At 32.7% G+C, this 24055-nt stretch overlaps 1 protein-coding gene across 1 annotated transcript in view; it reads right to left on the bottom strand.

The window, feature by feature from the left end:
* The window catches only part of LOC124370798, a gene marked incomplete at its 5' end in the record, with an annotated part of 42572 nt that extends 20749 nt beyond the window's left edge, over positions 1-21823 (bottom strand). Inside the window, 5 exons of the mRNA XM_046829093.1 lie at positions 5506-5688; positions 8652-8775; positions 10709-10836; positions 12674-12856; positions 21582-21823. Coding sequence (XP_046685049.1) covers positions 5506-5688; positions 8652-8775; positions 10709-10836; positions 12674-12856; positions 21582-21823 — 860 coding nt within the window. The remainder of the gene's footprint in view (positions 1-5505; positions 5689-8651; positions 8776-10708; positions 10837-12673; positions 12857-21581) is intronic.
* Positions 21824-24055: the final 2232 nt, after the last annotated feature.

Genomic DNA, 24055 nt, shown 5'->3' with positions numbered 1-24055 from the left:
TCTACAGTGGCGTAGCGAAGGGGGGGGTCCAGGGGGTCCGGGACCCCCCCCCGAAATTTTAAGACATATAAAAGAAAGCATGGAGCAGGAGAAAAAAGGAGAGTTATCATTACTCTTGTCTACAAACATTAAATTGATTGATTTAATTGATTGAAGTGACCGTTGTTAAAAATATAATTGTCCTTTCATTTAAATCAAAAAGTATCAAACGATACGTTTGAGCTCGGCCTTTCGTGTAGTGTAGTGTAATCACGGTACTTCTATAATAGGGCACTGTCACGTGACGTCACAAACTAGCCTGAACCGTAACACGGCAAACAGTTTAAATTAGCGACCACTTCGTTCAAATTCGTCTTGGGGACGTAAAATGACTGCTTAGAATTAAGTTACGACGTTGATTTTAGGTGTCATTAAACTGTAGACGTGTATATAATTTTTGAATAAAATATAAATTATAACTTTCTGTCGGAAAAAACACTTGACTTGAAAAACTCTACTAATTAGAACTTCAACTAATTTGGACTTCAGTGATTGAGGTAAACATCGTGTTTTCGATTGAGTTACGACGACGATTTTTGTTATCATTTAACTGTACACTGTACCTATATAATTATCGAGAAAAAAATCACTTCCAGTCGGTAGATACCGAATAAAAGCTCTCTACAGATTAAAGTTTTGACGATTTTGGATTTCACTGGTTGAGTGGTTGAGGTAAAAGTGGTACTTAGAATTATGTTAGGACGTTGAATTTAAGTATGAATTCAACGCCGAGTAATAAATATATAATTATCGAGAAACAAAACAATACAATCACTTCCGGTTGGAAACTACCGAGGAAAAGCTCTACTGATTCAGATTTTGACGATTTTGGATTTCACTGGTTGAGTCGTTGAGATAAAAGTGGTACCTAGAATTATGTTAGAACATTGATTTTGGGTATCATTTGAACGCCGACTAATACCTATATAATTATCGAAGAAAAATTGAAAAAATCACTTCCGGTCGGATAACACACCAGAAAAAACTCTACTGATAAGAAGTTCCGACTACTTTGGATTTCACTGACTGGGGTATTATTTCTTTGTCCTTAGTATATTCTGATCGGAAGTGATTATTTTTGTTTTTTCTCGATAATTATATGTTTATTAGTCGGCGTTGAATTAATACCTAAAATCAATGTCCTAACATAATTATAAGTACCACTTTTACCTCAACCACTCAACCAGTGAAATGAAACAATGATTTATTTCCAATTATTTTTTACATAGTTGTATACATACATAACTCATCTGGAAATTTCCTGGCCACTTTTACAAGTATTGTGGCTAAGTGAAAAAAATTTGTAATTTTAAATAGAAATTTAAAATGAAATTATGAGTCTAGCATTAAAATTATAGTTGAAAAAAATGTTGTTTTTCTGCTGCATCTGAAAAAATTCTAAACTAAAAAAACAAATAGATTTTTTTGCTAGGCTTAAGGACAAACAGTTGTTATAACTATATACAATATAGTCATACTAGTCAAATTGTCAAATTGTATACTAAATACTATTTAAATATTGTTACTAACAATTTTTGTTTACCTAACAATATAACTATAAAAATTGTGAAATTAACAAATTTAATATACATTTATAGAAAACACACTTTATGGAAAAATATACTATCTTATAATACTTTAACTAAGAATACTATTTAAAAAACTTGTGTCATTCAAAGACAATAGGCAATCAAACACTTCTTTGGAAAATTTATTTAAATTGCCACTGGATTTAATGCTATTGGATAACTGGTTATAATATTTTGGTCCCAAGTACTGAAATGAATGCCGAAAAAATGACTTGTTTACTTTTGGCAATTTAAAGTTAATTTGGTGGCTAAATCTTGTGTCACAATGCAAATTTTCCAAACAAAAATTTCCGCTTCTAATAAAAAATATCCTTAGAACTTTATAAATGAAAATATGCTGAACAGGTAATGTACGCAAATTTTGAACCAAAGGAAAAGAACTGTCCCTTTTTGACCCCTTTAAAATTATTCGCAAAAAGTAATTTTGAGTTATTCTAAGTTTTTCAATTACAAATTTAAAGGTACCACCCCAACACACAATTCCATACTGTAATCTTGAATGAATTAATGCAAAGTAAATTGTTCTCAGTAGCGAAGTACTACGAACATTTCTCAAGAAATAAAAACTTCCTTATAGCTTGTCTTATTTTTTTGTGTATAATATCAATGTGTGCTTCAAAAGTAAACTTCTTATCTAAAACAATACCTTAATACTTAATTTGTTTTACTTTCTCCAAAGGTTCACAGTGACAATTTTGAAAATTGCATAATTTTGAGTGAAATATTATAGGAAATGGAATTTCAAAACCTGAAAAATGAAAATTCAAATATTTGGATTTATTTGTGTTGACTTGCATACCATTTTCGAGACACCACTCTCTTAACAATCAAAGATCTTGATTAATCGAAAGCCCAATCATGGCTTCGTTTTGTTGAGAATAAAAAAGAGCAATGTCGTCAGTAAAAGCACTAATGCTGCCTTCAAAATTTAAGTTTAACAAGTCGTTTATAAAAATTAGAAATAAAGTTGCCGAGATAACCGATCCTTGTGGTACTCTGGCCTTAACAACCTTTGAAGTACTGAAAATTTTGCCGATTTTAACACGTTGTCTTCTACCAATAAGGAAAGATTTAAACCAACACAAGGGAATCCCTCTTACTCCTGCAGCCTCCAACTTGGATAGGAGAATGCCGTGATCAACCAAATCAAAAGCCTTTTTAAAATCAATAAAAAGACCTGATGTCTTAAGTTTATTATTGAAACTACTGTAAATCTTTTCTGAAACGGCTATGAGAGCATCCTCTGTAGATTTGCCTTTTGTAAAACCAAATTGACAAGGGTTATAAAAATTTGTAGTCTGCAAAAATTTTTGAAGTCTTACTACCATAATCTTTTTAATAAATTTTGAGGAAAACTGAAAGCAAACTAATGGGTCTCAGATTGTCAGTTTTAATTGAACTACTATTTTTGAAAATTGGAATAACAGAGCTTAATTTTATATTTTCAGGAAATATTCCCTTACTAAAGCTAAGATTAATTAAATGTGTCAAAATTGCTGCTAATTCAGGGATATTAACTTCAGTAGTTGCACGGTAATATTATCAAAATCAGAAGATTTTTTTATTTTTCATGCCTATAACAATGCTTATAACCTCTTCTTCCGTAGTAGGAGTTTAAAAGAAAGAGCGTGGGCAAGCGTACAATGGAGGTAGCTTCGTCGCTTGGACTTTACCCGGGCGCGCAGGCGGTCAGACTGTACAGAGATAAGGTAATTGTTTATCTCTTCTGCAATATCGGCTGGTTCTGTGATTGAAACTCCGTTAGTATTTTCTTTCTCGATAACTATGTATATAGGTAGTTGAGTACAGTTTAATGATAACAAAAAATCGTCGTCCTACCTCAATCAAAAATACCACATTTACCCCAATAACTGAAGTCCGAAGTAGTTAAAGTTCTAATCATTAGAGTTTTTCTGGTGTATTTTATTTCCGACCGAAAGTGATTTTTTTTCGATAATTATATTCTCGTCTACAGTGTAATTATACAAAAAATCGTCATTATAACTCATTCATAAATACCTCTATCAGTGAAATCCAAAGTAGCCGAACTTCTAATCAGTAGAGTTTTTCCGGTGCATTTTCCGACCGTTAGCTTGATCTGTACCCGAGCAACGCTCGAAAATTTCCATACTTTTCTAAAGGGTTTTCGGCCGTCAGTGGCCCAATGTCCTCGAAGGGGTATTTCATTTTATCCACAGAATATAGTTGTGTCAATTATACGCTTGAGTGAAGCTCTGTTTTGTTCTTTTTCTTTCTTATCCAGTGAATCCAACATCACTTTGGTGCCTTCTACTCGGTCAGAATCGAACTTCGTAAAGTTTCTGAAGATATACAAGAAACTTTGTGGTACTAGAGTTGCTGTGAGAGTTGAATTTACCTATTACATCTTTCCACTTTCTGTAAGGCGTAGTTACTAAAGCTCCATATTTTTGGTATTTACCTTTTACCAGTGAACTCATTGGCAAAAAAAAAAAACGTCCCTAGATCCCCCGGTTTCGGACCCCCCCCCTGAACGAAATTTCTGGCTACGCTACTGTTTTCTAAGTTATATCCGGAATAAAGTTTTTGCAAAATGTAAATAGCACTATTTTATGTATATATATAACCTCACATATATTCTAATAGTGTTATTAAAAAAAATTAAGTTTGAAGTTTGAAATTACCGTACTACAATACTGTCATGATAATTGCCACAATATATTATTAAATCAACATAAAATAATAGCTAAAAAATGCTTAAAACAAAATCGAGAAACAATTCATAGCTACATAAAAAAGCACCTAATCAGGTTTTGTATTCTAACAGGATTTTTTCAGATTAATCATAAAATTGAAAATAAAATATTTCATAGTACAACACCATTGTACATGATAATAGATATATAAAAAAGAGCTATGAACTTAATTTTAAGATGAAAATTTTAATACTGAATATGTGTGTGCTTTCAAAGGCATTATATAGCTGCTGTAAATGATAATCATATTGAACCCTCTTCAATGGAAAAAATTATATAGCTAACATGTATGACCCCAGGAGGGTTCACTTCTGGTTGGTTTATACCTTCTAGTTGAACCCACAGTGGGTACAGCAAAAACCAATGTATCACAAATCTGGGCACCTATGGATGTCCAGGAGCGGCACATCACTAACCGCAAATGTCAAGATTCTGGGGTGCAAGGATAGTTCAATAGGTCTAGTCTACTGTGGGAGATTACTTTTGGAGTTGGTGAGGTTCCCTAAGAGTCATAGGTTCTTGCAAACCCAGACATAAGAGCATGCCAGCCCTTCCTCCTTTGACTAGAGAGGCTGGTTCAGAGCTGGCTTCCCCTTCTTCTGAGGGGACATGACTTGAGATTAGTGCCCTCAATTCTTCCTCATGGATCTCAACAGGAGGCAGCTCCTACTCCCAAACTTACCCATCCAGAATATCCTTTCAATCTGGAAACAGTGCGAAGGTCCTTTTAGGACTAGGTGCAATTTCTAACCTTCTTGTCCCAAAACAACAAAAAATATGTTATGGGTATGGGAGAGTGTTTTTTGTACCTTTGACCAATTTTTGGGATTAATTTTGCTATTAACTTCAGTAAGGTAACTAATTATTTCTTAAGTTGTACTCTTAGTTTTGGATTTGTTAAACATTTTGTAATCTGTATTCTAATGATTTATATAATTTATTTTTATTTGTTTCAAATTTATTTGATTGGGGGTTGGTGTAAAACTTTGATTTGGTATAAAACGAAAAAAATATTTGTACCAAAATTGTTTTAATAGCTAGTAAAACATTAATTTTTTATTAAACAATTTCATACAGCAATAATTTGTTTTAAAATTGCACTTTCAATTTTTTAGATGGACTCATTTTAAAATTGTTCTGACCTGTTGTTTTGCATCCAGAAAGTTTAGTTTGTGAGGGAATCCAAGACCTTCACGTATGTAAGCTTCCACCACCTCCTTAACACTCTCCTTCATTCGGGTATAGGCTCCTGTCATGTGCAAATGCATCAGGAAATTCTTGCAAATCCTCTCTACAGGAATCTTTTCGTTTTTATTATTGAAGAACTGGAAATACGAAAATGTGATTAAGACTGGAATTCTCATGGTTCAGACCCTCTTGTTTCCATAAGTCTTGGGGTTACAGACAGTTTATAAACTATTTATATTAGTATACCTTTAACATAACTTGTGTTTAAATCGTAATTTCTTGAAACATGTTTTTTAATTGCAAAAATGGTTTCTCGTGTTAATGTCCGACATATGCATTTCAACATTGAATATTGTGTAATTGTATGTAGAATAATATTGATTTTTATGTATTACGTGTTGTCAACATAACTTGTGTTAAATTAAAATTAAGGGTAATTATTAAGGATTATGTAATAAAGGCACATTTCATCCACCCATTACAGCATTCTTCATTCATATTGACTCTAAAATACTACTTAATTAAGTTTACATCTCCAATAAATAATAGGTAAGAACAATGGATGAAGAGATTGTTTGCATAATAAAAACTATTACAATTCTTTAAGGTATTTAAAGCAGATTTAGTATTAAGCATTAGCATTAGGTACACATGAATTTATAATCTAATGTAATGGAATATATTTTCCATTAAATTAGATTTCTAATTCAGATTATATACTGCATTGTAACAATTGCGTGACTGTTTCGCTGCTGGAGAAAATTTGTATAGCCATAGTTTGTAGTTGTAAGGAACCATCTGAATTTTCTTTGATTGTGTTAAGATCAATATAATATGTTACATTTTTCCATTCTTTTATTTCATTTGTGAGTTTTCATGTTTTGTGTTGCTCTGTAATACATTGAACACTGAACAGACATGGCAATTAAACATCTTGGGTAGCACTGTAGGTTACCTAAACATTGTTTTAGAACATTTCAATAATTATTTTGGAAATAAATGTAGGTGAAGAAATACTAAAACTTAACCATCATCATAAGTACCTCTTTGTGAACTAAATAAAGAGTTCCAAGGACATATATTTTCAAATTCTGAACAAACCGCACATAAAGAAGTTCTCGTTATACTAAGCCCTTTAAAGTCTAAATCCTCATCCTGTATTGATGAAAATTTCATCAATATTTAATAACTTTTTAAGAACTGAAATTCTGCAAAGATCAACTTAACCTTCCCTTGAATGATTTAATCGCTAAAACTTTCTTACAAGAAACATTTCCATCAAAATTAAAGCTTTCAAAAGTCTACACACGGCATAAACAAGGAAGCAAAACTGAAGTCATCAATTACAGACCTATTTCCCTGGTACCAGTTATCTCCAACGTGATAAAGAAAATTATTCTTTTAGGCTTCATGACCATTTAAGGCACAATTATTTACTTTCTGAGAGACGACATAGCTTAATCTCAGGAAAATTAACCATTATTGCTTTGACACATTTGATTGAACACATAATTGACAAGTTAGGAAAAACAGGACACAGTTTTAGCTATTTTTATGGACTTGAGCAAAGCCTTTGACATCACAGATCATAGACTTATTATATCAAAACTGAGAGCTTTGGGGCTTAGAAAGACATTCTTACAATGGTTTGAAAGTTATTTGACTAGAAGATGTCAAATAGTGGAAATATAGCAAGCTTTGGATAGAGAAATGAAGGTAGGACGATCCACACCAGTGAAAGTGAATAGAGGTATGCCGTAAGGCTCAGTTCTAGGACCTATTTTGTTTATATTATTTACAGAAGACTTTCCAGAATATCTGGGGCCTTGCTCTTATCCTGTCATGTAGCTGATAATACATTTCTACTGTCTAGCAATAAAACAGTAGAACCACAAAATAACACCTTCAATTGCAGTTAGTACGGCAGAGCAAAATTGAATTAATAATGACCTCATTTTCAACTCTACAAAGACTAACATTTGGAAAGTCTAAATTACATGCATCAGACCCATCAGATCTATAGAAAGTACAGGGTATGAGGTACCTGATCATCTTTCTTGGAATTATCATGTTGATGCTCTCTGCAAAAAAATTTGGGATGGCTCTTTTTGCTCTGAGGATTAAGACAATAGGCAGAACAACTTCTACGAGAACTGCATACCACACATTCGCTACGGAATAAGCTTATGGGGAAGCTCCTCAAAGGACAATTTACATCATGTCTTAATCGTACAAAAGTGTGCAATAAGAATCTTGGCTGATCTTCAACCGCGTGACAGATACAGAGAAATGTCCAAGACTTTAAGAATCCCAACCATAGTGTCCCTATGCATTGTAGAGGCAACATCCTTCACTCTTAATTGCAATATGCCAAGGAGAGGCAATAACCAAGAACATCACATAAGGTGTGGCAATAACTTCCACCTACTAGTGCAGAAGACTATACCAAGAAGCCCTCCTTCGCTGGTGCAAGATTTTTAACCTATTCCCTCCTAACATCTAGAATAAGAATAAAGAAACAATAAAGAAATGACTGGTCAACATGATTGTAGCGAAGTCCATCTACACTATTGAAGAATTTTGTAATTTTGAATATGAAGATTTTTGCTCCATTACTACCTGATTATGACCTGTAAATTGTATAGTCTTGACTTCTATGTTAATAACTTGCAATATTTTTGACATACATGTACCAATGTAACAAATACATATAATGATACCAATTCACCAATTTATTCATATTTCATATTTTTTCCATAACATTAAACTGGTTTAGTATATTATAATTTCTTTCCAGAAAACAAGACTTGAATATTTATCTGTTGTTCTCAATCACATTTATGTAAAGAGAAAATTATTCCAAACAGTTCACACATTTTGTTATATTGCTATTACAATATAAATCTTGACTAAGCAATTCAAAACAACAATTACCTGATTAAAAGATATTTTGTTTGAATTTCCATTAGTGATACTCTTCATTTCCCATATAATATGATACTAACAATAGCCCTCAGTTATATCATTAGATAGTGTTTGTACATTAAGTTATTAGTTTCTCCCAAAGAATTTAAACTAACTATGAATTATAATCATGTACCTGATATTCCTCCTGTAAGGCATAGATAAGACTCTGGATGCAAGCCTCAAAACTTTGGATGGCATCAATTTTTGATTGTTCGCTTTTTGATACTTCCCGTCTTTTAGGGATTATTTCTTCAATTCTGAGATGTAGCAAAAATAAACAGAAAAATTAAAATAAACTTAAAATAATTTAAAGTATGAAATAAAAGAATAACAATTGGGAAATATTGGGTCCGTAAATTGAATTAAATCAATTATGATGACCAAATAATTGTAAAATTAACAACAGTCTATTATTAATATTTATGGAAATCAGAATTATGAATTAATATGAAACAACGTAGTACAATCTACTTTACTTGTAGTTAAACAAATAAAAAAAATGTTACTATATTAGTATAAGTTAAGTATACATGATTAGATTATCAGTAGTCAATGTGGGGAATCTAGAAAAAAAGAAAATATGCAATTATATTACAGAATGTTCTCTACTGGTCAAGAAAGATTGCAGCGCAATCAATAATTTCGAATTATGTGTCAAATATATGTACTTTAATGTGTTCTTTCAATTGGTGGACCCTAGAAGATAATTTTCAAGGTAACCCTTTTTACTTTTCTATCAACTATTATAAATATTAACTACATTAGCCACCACAACAGGTTGACTAAATAATTTGGACCACTACATTGATTTGAATTAGGTTGTTTTCCAACTTCAGATTGGATTATTTTTCAAATGGTCCTGACATTGTCTTAGAATTTTAATGTATTTAAAAAAAGTCTATTTCTTTGTGTTCATTAATTGGTTTTACTGCCTTTTTTTACTAATTCTTGTTTGTAATTCTGTCATTGGAAATTATAAGTTGTTTCTATAGTTAAGATTTTGTTATATTAAATTTAATCTGTAATCCATTTTATATTGTTGTAAGCTTTTTGTTACATTGTAGTTTTTGGTGAATTAAAATAAAACATATGGGGAAATGTGCTGAAAATTAATCTTATTTAGATGTTACTAATTGAAGTGAACTCCTAGTTGGTGAATTTACTTTATACGTCATATAATATATTTTCAAAACATTTTAAATATTTTTATACCGAAATTCATGATTTAAAACATCAATATTAAAGCCACCTATTAAAATTACATTTTTACATTTATTATTAGAACATTGTACATAATATTAGAAGCAATATGAGTTTATCCAAAAAAAGGTCCAGTAAAACAGTATTTGTGTTCTGTTCGGACAGACTGAAAAAACAAAAAATTGTTCTAAATTCACTTGTAACAGACAGCACTCAAACACATTCGCCATTGTAACAGTAGCAATGGTAGGTAATTTGTAATTTTATTGGAATCTCTATGTTAAAGCTTATTTAACTAGTACAACCAAATTTCAATTTTGTTTATTTAAACATACACCATCAGTCCTAACTCATTTTTATTTACAATAGAGTATAATAAACTTTTACAGTTTTCAGCAAATACAAAAATTTTCCCATTAAAATGTAATTTTAATAAATTGTTCATGAAAATAAGGAGTGGTGTTGCAGAGGCCATGGATACCTGGTGGATACCTATTTTTTATTAACGGAATACTAAGATGATTACCTATTTTTACTTCTTGTTTCTTCCTGATTAAGCAACTAATGATCCAACCAAGGCATGACCGATGATACCTGCATTTTCAGGTTTATCAAGGTGTTGTGATTAACTAAGTCAAAGACCTTATTAAAATCTATAAAAATACGTTTATCATCTATATTTCTGCAAATTTTTTTACCTCAATAAGTACATTTTCTGCAATTTTTTTGGCAGATCCACATTGATCTGTATTTCAGAATTTCTCTGTATTTAATAAAGAAACTAGAGGAGTTATTTCAAATGTCTCTATTGTGTTTTAAAAGAACGTAATCTTATTGGCCTAAGGTTTTTTAATTTATTGGATTTGTGTTAATAAGAACTACAATAATTCTTTTTTACTTTTTCTAACCAAAGTACTGTTTGAAAGTTCAGTTCATAATACCAGTGCAGGGATAAACTTCTAGTAAGTTCAAATACACTGTCAGTTTTACCTGGCTGATATTTCTGTGATGGTCCGTTCCTTAATAAGTGGTTTCAGGAGCTCAACTTGGACCATAACAAACACTGGGTCCCCATCAGCATTGAATACTGGCTCTGGCTCAGGAGGCGGCGCAGGCTCCTGAAAAAGTATACCTATTCAATGTCCGCTTTTACACAATCTAAATATAAACCAGACTTTTTAATTTCTAATGTCACAGAACTGGTTATACATGTTTTAGTCTTTTGAGGGATATAATCATATCATATCATTGTTCAGAACTCAACATCTTTTAAATTTAAAACACAAATAACAACAGGTATTCCTGAAGGTCCAACCTTAGTCTAATATTTTTGTCATTAACAAAAACGACCTTCCCAGAAATATATTACAAGATGATATTGTAATGTTTGCCAATTGCATTGTTTGATATTGTACTCTTTCTTGCAAATATCAAATTCCTCTTGAGCCTTGGTAACTGAATCGGCTGAATCAATAGAAATCTTTAAAATACCCAAATTGGTTCTTTTAAAATGGTTCATTGATAAATGTATATAAAAAAATTGCCTTATTCCTTTTAACAATAACATTTTTTTAATGAGTTTTACATTGGTTAAACAGTTCTTTGTTTAAAGTTCATTACTGATGATGGAAGGTTTGAAAGAATAGGATTTCGGACGTTTCCCGTCGTTATAAGTCATAAAAAAGAAAAACACGTTTCGATTTGTTTGTTGATAAGCCAGTTAAATTAATGTTTTCTTGAAAGGTCTTTCGTACATAGGCACTCATTGTACATAAGACATGCATGTCAATGGGGTCTGTGTAAGAATCCATTAGATGTGCTATGGACTTGGTAAACTCTCACATATATAAGGTACTTTTAACAGTTTTAATTCTCCAATGTTGTCAATTTGTAGTCGACAAACATTTGTACACTGGTTTATGATTGTAACTAGTGCAAATTAACCAACAAATTACAAGAGAATTTTAGTCTATTTATAAAAAAGTTGTATAACTCTCTTGGTATAATTTACTGAATTAAAAAACGTAAAGAAATGAAATAGTTGTCCGGTGATTGTACGTTAGACTTACACACTGAAGTTTGTAAAAACTATAAAATTATATATCATAGTCTATCACGATTTCAAATATTTAATATTTCATAATTTTTAAATAAAAGTGTTTAGAGAAATGCAGCTTGTGCTGTTTATAAAGTAGCTAATTTGGTATTAATGGTAAGCATTAAATAAAATTACAACTTATTTCAATATGAGAAAGTTGGGTTTAGCTCCAATTTACCTTCATCTAAGTAGAGCGTCAGGAATATAGCTGTCACAGACTCCTGGAACTGTATTCGTCTAAAGAGATCCTAAAAAAGATTCCAGACGCTGGACTGAGAGAAAGGTGAACTGGAGCAAACCTAACATTCACATTGAATCAACCCTTCCCACCATAGCTATATGTTATGTTATTGAAACTATTTTAAATGTTATATTATTTTTTTTGTTCGAGAAAAAACCATACAAATCTAGATTAAAAAATATGTAACTAATCTCTGAATATACAAACAAATCTGCATGCAAATTTTCATTGATTTGTTTAACCACAGGCATACGTCGGCTTTACACAAAAGTGTAGTTTTATTACTGGACGCCAAATGTTACAAAACGAGTACTTCTACTGGACACGAAATGTAATATTTTGCCTCCAAAATGTACAACCTACATGTATGATACATACTGTACTATATAAACACTATATTAATAAAGGTATTATGCAACCAAAAATTGATGAAAGAAAAATGAAAGTGGCAATTTGTGTCATAAATTTGAAGCCATATTGTTTGGGAGCAACACCGAGTTTTTGTACTTTTTCCTACCCACAATTCTTGTCCAGCATTGGAATAGAAATTAATTGGAAAAGCATCTCAAAATAAAGGCTTTTCAGAGACTAAATTTATTACTTATGTATATCCTACCTCTTCGATAATTTGGGGCGCAATGGAAACTTTCCCCTTTTTAGGCGTTTTGGGTGTTGCTGCTCTGCTCTGATCCTTCTTGGAATTTCCGCTCTTTACTGGACTTGTCGACCTTTGCCACAGACGGAGCTCGGGACAGCTGGAACATTTCGTGCTCTGACCCGAATTCACGTGCCATCGCACCTTCCACAAACGTGTACAACTGTGTCACTACCTTCGTACTGGTCACTGCAACAACACTTCATCGTCTAGTTGAGAAAAATGTGAACATCATTATGTTTCGACTAATGTTTAAACGTGATTTGGTCTTTAAGGGTAGACAGACCATAAATGCTATACGGTAAATTGAATAAAACATAAATGTACAGTACCATAAATAAATAAAAAATACTCACCTCCAGGATATAGTAACCTAGACAGGTCTAAAAATGCTATAAAATGATTGGCACTTCTGGTTGTACCGTATCTTGAACTTCTACCTCTGCTTTTCGCCACAGATTCCTTCCTTCCATCCTTACTTTTTGATTCTGAAGGATCTTTCCTTTTCTCAGTCGATTCTGGAGTGATAATTTCAAGTGGCCAGCAGCGGTATCTGTTGTTTAAAAATCTGATAATTAGGCATATAAAGCTTTTACACTGTAATAATATTTTCCTTATCAATGTAAGATATTTGCATAACTATTGCTGAGAATTTATACTTATTAACGGTGTCCAGTAACTCTCTGGACAAAGGTTATACCACTGATTTAGAGCAGATTTACTGTGACAAGACATGGCCCACATTGAGGTTTTTTTAGTGAATAGCCAACAGTATAAAAACTGAATAAATAGCAGCTCTCAATGTGGGCCATGTGTTGTCACAATACATCTGCTCGAAATAATTTAATTTATTATTCGAGATAAATAATTTTGGTGTCATTAGATTTGTGATAAGCCCCTCTAAACAACTGTTATTCTTGTAATTCTTGACAAAAATTGCAGGTTCTTAAGATTCAGTTTTAAAATTTTATTGGCGTAATCTTGAAAATACTAAAGATAATTTCATTATATTTTTCAGTAACTGGCTTTGTTATAATAAAACATTTGAGCCAGATTTGGTATAACTTAACTAATTAGTTTTTAAGATATTATTTTATTATAAAAAACACATACAGACAGACAAATAGGAAACTAAGTATCAGAGGCCCATGTGCATATGGTGAAATGTGTTTGTTTTGACCTCAGCAATAACATGTTATACCTTTCCCAGGTAGTTACAGGACATCCAGTATATATTTAATGTCTGAAAATAAAATGTTGAACTAAAATCATAAAAATCTGTTGATGAAATTAAATTATATTTTAATTTCAAACTGTGTTATTCTTCGCATAATTAATATAATATAATCAAGTGTTAACTAAGATACCAATTCTAGCTCTATATGTTCTAAAATATTTAAAATAATCGCTTGGTTTATAAAGAAACACACACTTAAATAGTGCTATTGTTAAATGTACTTTTGACCACACGTTTGGCAAATATTAAGTATTAGATATAAAAGACAAAATGATTTTCCAACTTTTACTATACATTTAAAGTCTGTTATTAAAGCCTTTTGACAGAAGTAGGTTTCTCTGATCTGTAATATATATTTTCTTGATCGGGAAACAAGGCAAAATAAACTATGAAACAAAACATTCTAAGAACTAAGTTATTTACAATAGCCATATTTTCTTAATCGTGGCAACCATAATTCACTCGAACCAGCAGTGGTCATACACGTGCAACGCCTACTAAATTGCGTGTAAGTAGCGGGTAACTGCTATCAGTGCAGATATAAAAGACAAAGTAGTCTAGCTTTTACTATATATTTAAAGGTTGTTATGAAATCTATCTTCGTTGTCTTTTGGCAGAAGTAAGCTTCTCAGAGCTGTGTATATATATTCTTGACGGGGAAAAAAGGTAAAATCAACCATAGAACAAAAAAAAATACTAAGACTGGAGTGAATAAGATAAAATAAAAGAATAATTGAAAATTGTTAAACTATACACATAATTGTAACTGATACACATAAGCTATAACAAGTTTAAATGACATAAACTATTTTAAAATTTTTATAACAATTCTAATGGTATCCTTCTTCAACGAAATCCGTCTACGCATTAGCGAGCACGACTATTTTAAAGATACGTTTACACAACCGGAAGCGCCAAACATGTCACAGTTGAGTGATCAGTTGTTTGTTGATACTTGTTCCAAAGTAAATAGGCTACGGATTTTTATTTAAAAAATTACGTGCAGAACAGCGAGTATCAGAAAGAAAAAAATATAAAATCTAAAAACTCATACAGACACACAAACGACAAATTAAGTATTTATGAATGATGTTTAGCTTACATTTTTAATTTGCCTTGGTAAGAAGAACAAAACCGCAAAAGGTATTTGGAGGGTACCTATATAATTAAATAATTTCGCTTGTAATTAATATAGTTTGCTAACTCAAGCTAGCAAAACTAAAAACTAACTCGTTTGTAATAAGGTCGTTAATAAACAAGGTACACTGTTTCTACAAATTAAGAAGGTAATGAAGCTCTTTCAAGGAATAATTTGTTTTCTTACTTGATCAGTTTGTTTTTAAACGTTGTTTGGGACTCTTCATTAATGAAACTTCTCAACAGTTGGTTCCACTGGATCCTTGGAATAGAATGTAAAGTTTTGTGCGACACTTGAAAATCCATCGCGTTTTGTACATCACTTAGGTTGTCTTCATTGCTACAAAATTTACATTGGATTTAAACAATCTAAACAAATTTATCACTGTCATGTGACGTTATAAGGCTATACTTCAATTTAAAATAAATTAAACTTAATTTAATAATAACTTAATTTAAAACATATGAATCGTCCACTGCACCATACCTACTCAAAATCCTGTAATTACATGTAAAAAATAACGCATCAAATTTGGGTAAAATCAAAATCATATTAAAAGTATGGAAAAATAAATACATCAGATAAATAAAATATTTTTAATTTACGACTAATAATTAAAGTTGTGTACAAAGGCAATGGGAATAACACCGGATAAGTTTACAAATCCAATAAATGAAACTTCCTGGAAAGTATAAAAAAACATGAAGTGGTATTGCTCGATTTGAGCGATATTCGCCCCATTAATACGATATTAATTAACAAGATATAAAAATAATATTAAATATTAATAACTTATAGTATTATATGAGAGTGAGAAGAGTAAGGTTTTAACAGATACTTTTACATTAATTTTCATATATTTACTTGATTTTATTTATTATTAGACGTGTTACATTTACAACTTTTGTAGAGTATTATATTTATTTTTTGCTCAAGCTATTGAACAATAAGTCACTATCAGAGCAATGTGTTCTGGAGGGTTGTGTTTTAGTCAACAAATGTAATCAATGTCCTTTAAGATATTCTTTCAACGGACAAGAAAAATATAATTAATTAATATGATTCCTTGAGGGATTATAGGCACAGAGTAGTACATCATATAATGGCAGAAGATAAGAATAAGTATTTCTCAAAATGTATATGAAAGATGAATTGAGAGAGCAATGTGTTTTTATTTATGAAGAAATTAATGTTATTGAACCATATTTTGTTAATACCTATCACTTTTTCAAATTATATTTCATAAGTAAACTTTCACTTTCTAAAGGCATAAAGCATTATATTTCATTAGTTGAAGTAATGGTTCATGTACATAACGTAAAAAACGACATTTTTATTCAACCGCTTATGTTTGTGGCTGGTTTTACAAAATTGCCCAGGATTCCTACTTTATATGATTACAATTCCTCGTTTGTATATCAAGGGACTTAAAGTACTATATAATATCTGATATCTGAGTACTATATAATATCTATATAATATATAACTCTGAAATTAAAAAAACCAGTAAACAATTGCAGAGCTTTCACTGTTTAATGGACTGAACATTAAGCTGGCTGTACAAGGTTTGAAATCTATGAAACGCAATAGGAATAAATTATGAATATTTCTTTTGCGTGTTATTTGCCTTTACTTATCTATATTATCAACAACAATGGACTTATTCGAAGCCCGCCAACAGAATAGAGCCATGTTGACTCTTTTTACACTTTTACTTGAATAAAAAAGTCAAACTGTACCTGTATAGTGACATAGCTGCTTGTCCCTCCAAAGCGCTCAGTCCAAACCACTTCTTTCTTCTAGGATTCAAAGTATTGTTATCCGTAACGACTTGTCCATTAGTAAACTTTACTACTTCAAATTCCTGTTAAACCGTGGAAACTGTATATATTGTTTCAATTATAAGGAAATAATAGTGTTTAAAACTATTGAAGTAACAGATACAACAGATTATACCGACAGAAATAAAATACGAAGTTATCCCATAGGCGAACAGAGAGATGGAAGAAATTAGAGTTATCTCACATACAGACAGAGAAATAGATTAAATAAAATATAGTTATCGCGCATACCGATAAAGAGATGGAAGAGATAAAATAAACAAGTTATCGCACAGACGGACAAAGATATGAAAGAAGTAAAAAACAGACTTATCGCACAGACGGACAGAGAGATGGAAGAAGTAAAAACAGAGTTATCGCACAGACGGACAGAGAGATGGAAGGAATAAAATATAGTTATTGCACATACAGATAAAGAGATGGAAGAAATAAAATTAATAGAGTCGTCGCACAGACGAACTGAGAGATAGAAGAAGTAAAATACAGAGTTATCGCACAGACGGACAGAGAGATGGAAGAAGTAAAAACAGTTATCACACAGACGGACAGAGAGATGGATGAAATAAAAACAGAGTTATTGCAGAGACGGACAGAGAGATGGAAGAAGTAAAAAAACAGAGGTATATCGTACAGACGGACAGAGAGATGGAAGAAGTAAAAACAGAGTTATCGCACAGACGGACAGAGAGATGGAAGAAGTAAAATACAGAGTTATCGCACAGACGGACAGAGAGATGGAAGAAGTAAAATACAGAGTTATCGCACAGACGGACAGAGAGATGGAAGAAGTAAAAACAGAGTTATCGCACAGACGGACAGAGAGATGGAAGAAGTAAAATACAGAGTTATCGCACAGACGGACAGAGAGATGGAAGAAGTAAAAACAGAGTTATCGCACAGACGGACAGAGAGATGGATGAAATAAAAACAGAGTTATTGCAGAGACGGACAGAGAGATGGAAGAAGTAAAATACAGAGTTATCGCACAGACGGACAGAGAGATGGAAGAAGTAAAAACAGAGTTATCGCACAGACGGACAGAGAGATGGAAGAAGTAAAATACAGAGTTATCGCACAGACGGACAGAGAGATGGAAGAAGTAAAAACAGAGTTATCGCACAGACGGACAGAGAGATGGAAGAAGTAAAATACAGAGTTATCGCACAGACGGACAGAGAGATGGAAGAAGTAAAATACAGATTTATCGCACAGACGGACAGAGAGATGGAAGAAGTAAAAACAGAGTTATCGCACAGACGGACAGAGAGATGGAAGAAGTAAAATACAGAGTTATCGCACAGACGGACAGAGAGATGGAAGAAGTAAAAACAGAGTTATCGCACAGACGGACAGAGAGATGGAAGAAGTAAAATACAGAGTTATCGCACAGACGGACAGAGAGATGGAAGAAGTAAAAACAGAGTTATCGCACAGACGGACAGAGAGATGGAAGAAGTAAAATACAGAGTTATCGCACAGACGGACAGAGAGATGGAAGAAGTAAAATACAGAGTTATCGCACAGACGGACAGAGAGATGGAAGAAGTAAAAACAGAGTTATCGCACAGACGGACAGAGAGATGGAAGAAGTAAAATACAGAGTTATCGCACAGACGGACAGAGAGATGGAAGAAGTAAAAACAGAGTTATCGCACAGACGGACAGAGAGATGGAAGAAGTAAAATACAGAGTTATCGCACAGACGGACAGAGAGATGGAAGAAGTAAAAACAGAGTTATCGCACAGACGGACAGAGAGATGGATGAAATAAAATACAGAGTTATCGCACAGACGGACAGAGAGATGGAAGAAGTAAAAACAGAGTTATCGCACAGACGGACAGAGAGATGGAAGAAGTAAAATACAGAGTTATCGCACAGACGGACAGAGAGATGGAAGAAGTAAAAACAGAGTTATCGCACAGACGGACAGAGAGATGGATGAAATAAAAACAGAGTTATTGCAGAGACGGACAGAGAGATGGAAGAAGTAAAATACAGAGTTATCGCACAGACGGACAGAGAGATGGAAGAAGTAAAAACAGAGTTATCGCACAGACGGACAGAGAGATGGAAGAAGTAAAATACAGAGTTATCGCACAGACGGACAGAGAGATGGAAGAAGTAAAATACAGAGTTATCGCACAGACGGACAGAGAGATGGAAGAAGTAAAATACAGAGTTATCGCACAGACGGACAGAGAGATGGAAGAAGTAAAAACAGAGTTATCGCACAGACGGACAGAGAGATGGAAGAAGTAAAATACAGAGTTATCGCACAGACGGACAGAGAGATGGAAGAAGTAAAAACAGAGTTATCGCACAGACGGACAGAGAGATGGATGAAATAAAAACAGAGTTATTGCAGAGACGGACAGAGAGATGGAAGAAGTAAAAAACAGAGGTATCGTACAGACGGACAGAGAGATGGAAGAAGTAAAAACAGAGTTATCGCACAGACGGACAGAGAGATGGAAGAAGTAAAAACAGAGTTATCGCACAGACGGACAGAGAGATGGAAGAAGTAAAATACAGAGTTATCGCACAGACGGACAGAGAGATGGAAGAAGTAAAAACAGAGTTATCGCACAGACGGACAGAGAGATGGATGAAATAAAAACAGAGTTATTGCAGAGACGGACAGAGAGATGGAAGAAGTAAAAAACAGAGGTATCGTACAGACGGACAGAGAGATGGAAGAAGTAAAAACAGAGTTATCGCACAGACGGACAGAGAGATGGAAGAAGTAAAAACAGAGTTATCGCACAGACGGACAGGGAGATGGATGAAATAATAAAAAAAACAGTAGCAGTCGTGGGACTGCCGATAGAAGTGAAAACGGAACTATTAAGTTGAGAGTAATTAAAACTATATGCAAAAATTATATGAAATTTTTTATGTTTTATTTATTAGTTACATATGATGGGTTAAACAAATCATGAACAAAATATAAATACAAAGTCGTTGAAAAAATAATTAATATACAATTATCTTAACAATATCTTAATAAAAAAGTACTGTAAGTATTAAAGAATATTATTTTAATGAAAAAAAGTTCAATGCAATCATTATACTTGTTGTAATTGCTCAATATTAATAGTTAGTTAAACATAGAATACAAGTGAGTAAACACCGAGTGAACAACAGTGAGTTGAACTCCGTTGTAAATAATACAGTTATTGCTACGGATAAAGTATATAATTGCAATAACAATTAAACCAACAATATTTTTAAAACTAATAAATTAGTTAAATTAACTTGGTTCTTTCGTAAAGGTATTTTTATTGCACAATAAACTAAATTATTAAGTTAATACGGTATCAGTGAGCCAATGCGCCAACTACAGTTCCGGCAGAAACGTTCACTCATCACTTCATACGCTACTACAGGCTAAACTAAACTTCCAATAAAAAATGATAAATTACAAAAAAAAATATTCATCTATTTTCACACAACTTTCTCGCTGACAAATTTTGTCTTGTCATTGTAAACGCTATGTAAAATGTAAACAATAATCAAAATTATTTCGAAATTTTTTTAATATTTAAAAATGTAACCAACAGATTGCCAATATTAAGAGCTTTAATTTGACGCATCTTACAGAATTGTACGACATTGGCTTCACTTTTAAATCGCGAGAGGAAGCCGTAAAGGTCACTGATTTTCGCAGCCTGTTTTCATACTCCGCCGGGACAGTTTTAACACAGCGAGACTGACTTTTTCATGCAGGTTAGTAGTCCGCGGCCAAGTCTACGGTTAAAAAACACAGCGAGACTGACTTTTTCATGCAGGTTAGTATCATTAGCATGTCGGTGACGCGATCCGAGGATTTTACCCTCTACCAAAACGCTCAACGCGCCTAAAGAAGTTTTCACTTCAAAAACAGAGTTATTGCAGAGACGGACAGAGAGATGGAAGAAGTAAAAACAGAGTTATCGCACAGACGGACAGAGAGATGGAAGAAGTAAAAACAGAGTTATCGCACAGACGGACAGAGAGATGGATGAAATAAAAACAGAGTTCTTGGGCAGAGAGATGGAAGAAATAAAAACAGGGTTATCGCGCAGAAGGACAGAGAGATGGAAGAAAGAAAACAGAGAGTTCTCGCACAGACGGACAGAGATATGGAATAAATAATACAGAGTTATTGCAGAGACGGACAGAGAGATAAAAGAAATAAAAACGGACAAATTATGGACAGACTGCTCTTTTACCCTTTGAACCCAAAATCACTACCATTCTTCCTTCTTCCTTGGCCCGAGAGGAATCCATTTTTTAACACCTTACAAAGAATGGAACTGCCCCAAAATTTCTTTTCGATCTCCCAATTGACTATAAGAGTTATCTCTTAAATGTGAAGATTTTGAACTATACAACACATTTATCGCTAAAATATTATTGTACTAATCAAAGTGTGAATTCTCGTAATGGTAGCTTGTAGTTTTACTACTATAGTTTGATAATACCACGAGGGAAAATGCTGTGAGACGAGTAAATTTACCAGTAGGTTAATTACTCATCAAACTACTTAAAAGAAGTTAGCTAGTTAGTTTTCTAAATGCATAGTTAGTTTTTAATGCGATCTGCTACGGAAAGGTAGTTTTACATATAAAAGCTTTGTTACTCAAGTTTCTTAGTATAAAAAGTGCACTACCTGGGGCCGGGGCAATATTGTGGCAACTTCAATGTTTTCACTGAACTCTGGAGTGATGTTGTGCAGGGATTCCAGCGTGAAATAAAATATATTGGCTATGCTGCATCGAAAAGCCTCTGTTATGTTTCCTTGTCCAACAATTGACACTTTCATTTTCGGTAGATTGGCCCAGGCTATAGCTTGGCTACCCTTGCCCTCTGCTGGAGGATAAATGAGTACGAGTTCTTCTATCTCAGATTTTCCTACAACAAAATGACTCCATGGTGAGCAGTATGGAGATAACTGTAAAATAAGATAGGTCCATTGTGTAAATCACGTATGTGAAAGGAAAACACATTCACGCCTGATAAGCCTAAAACAAGATAAATAACAACTGATGAATCGGAGAACTCGCTTTGGAAAAAGAACTGAGCGATAAAGTAATTCCAGTACTAGCAGTAAAATTATTATAAAATAACATCGAAAGATAGACAACTATTTCTTTGGAAGATGAAAAAGCCATAGGAGCTATTTCTTCACTATCGACCAGCTGAGATAATAATACACACAGCCTTCGCCCCAAACATGAGAAATCGTGATTCATGTTGAACACAGAAACAAAAGATTTGAAATAGTCTTTCTAAAACTAAAATAGAAGAAATAATTAATTTTCAAGCCTTTGTCTTTATGTTTGAGCCAATTTTGTTGAAAAATATACCCACACAACGTGTCAACAAGCGATCTAACAATCTATGTTATTAGTATATAAAAATATAATTAATTGTGTATGTATGTGTGTTCGTGCAAGACTTGTGTAACTGCTAGTATTATATAAACTAAGGTTCAAGAGAAAAATTTATGACGGTTAAAGCACTAGAGTCTACTAATAAAATTTCAACCAAGAGCGACAGCACTAGGTACTACAAAATATTTTGATAAAGATTGCTTCTGAAAAGCAGAAACCGATGTTTTAGTCTTTGAAAGAGCTGCAAGACGGCAATATGAACCTAGTAACGAACCTGTAATACAAATACAAAAATAGTGATTATAAAGCAGAAATAGTTTGAAATAAGGAAATATAATAATATTTTGTATTTTGCGATGTCCTCGAATCTTCTGTATTTTCCAACACACAAGAAACAATTTACACGAGGCTACACAAGATAATGGTTTAAAATTGTACTCTGAGCTTACTTTATCTACAGCCTACAATTACATTCCTAGAAATACAATAAAAACAAAAATATTTTAAATTTTAAACTAGCACTCTGGTAAAAGCGTTTAAATAAGCCACTTTTGAGTCAATGATGCAACAAGACTATGTTCATAGTCAAGTAGTTAACTCTGACAAAAATGTCAAAAAGTTTTTTAGGAATGTTCCAAAAGCTAACATTATCACTATAGGCATCCGGCTGTGACATTAAGCCGGTGAAAGATTTTGGGTCTTATGGCTAAAATGGTTATTTAAGGAAACAAATAGTTTGATCACGTTTAATTCCACTTGCCTTCTTTAGGATTATGCCAAAATTTTTATTTTGTAGTACTACAGTCTACAAATGTTTACAGTGCTACAATTGTTTAAGTTTATTTATCAATTTTCAATATTTTAACCTTGTTTAAACACGATATTATTGAAACTTTCCGAAGGAAGAAATGTGAAAACAACGCACCTTGCATCAATGGAATTAAATCAAGATTGGCCATTCCAAGAGTTGAAAATGATTCATTAGATTTCTCTACACTCTCGTCTAAGGTTTTCTTTGAAATTTTACTTTTCGAGCTCTCTGACTTCTTTACCTTCTTTCCAACGCTTACCCCACTATCTTCTCCTGCCAATATTCCCTTTTTCGCAGGGCTTTTTGGGCTAGATAGTTTCTTAGTCGTGCTTTTCTTTTTTCCTTTCTCATCTTTAATTGGTTCCTCAGCCGGCAACACATCCTCATACAGTACTGAAACTTAGAAAAGCCATGAAACTTTCAATTTTTAATATATAAACAGGATAATATACCTAGAAAGACATATACTGTGAATAACCTACTTACCGAACATGTATGCAGAGCATTAACAAATAACTTACACAATAATGGATGAGCAATTAGACTGTCTATATCAGTTTCTGTAAGTTGAGGAATTTGATATAACACTTCCCAGTTCATTTGGACGTCTTTATCATCTGAGGAAACTGTTGGAGATGTCCCCACATTGTTCCCATTGAAGTCCACTTTGACTATTATATTTTTCGGAGGTATCTAAAAAAAGATTGTTATTTTAAAATTATAAACTGGTCATTGGCATTGAAGAAAAAGGTGTATTTAACTCACCAACATAATCAACTATATTTTAAAACGGCATTGGTTACTTTTATTGTTTTATTTATCATTAGGCTCTCATTGGTCTAAATTAAAACCAAATTTGTGACGCAGTGCAACAACATAGAAAGAAGGTAAGAAGAAAAGAATTCAAACATGAAGACCTATGATCTAGATCTATTTTGA

Source organism: Homalodisca vitripennis, unplaced genomic scaffold, assembly GCF_021130785.1.
Source record: "Homalodisca vitripennis isolate AUS2020 unplaced genomic scaffold, UT_GWSS_2.1 ScUCBcl_513;HRSCAF=2684, whole genome shotgun sequence".
Lineage (NCBI taxonomy): Eukaryota > Metazoa > Arthropoda > Insecta > Hemiptera > Cicadellidae > Homalodisca > Homalodisca vitripennis.
This window is presented reverse-complemented; position numbering and strand designations above follow the sequence as displayed.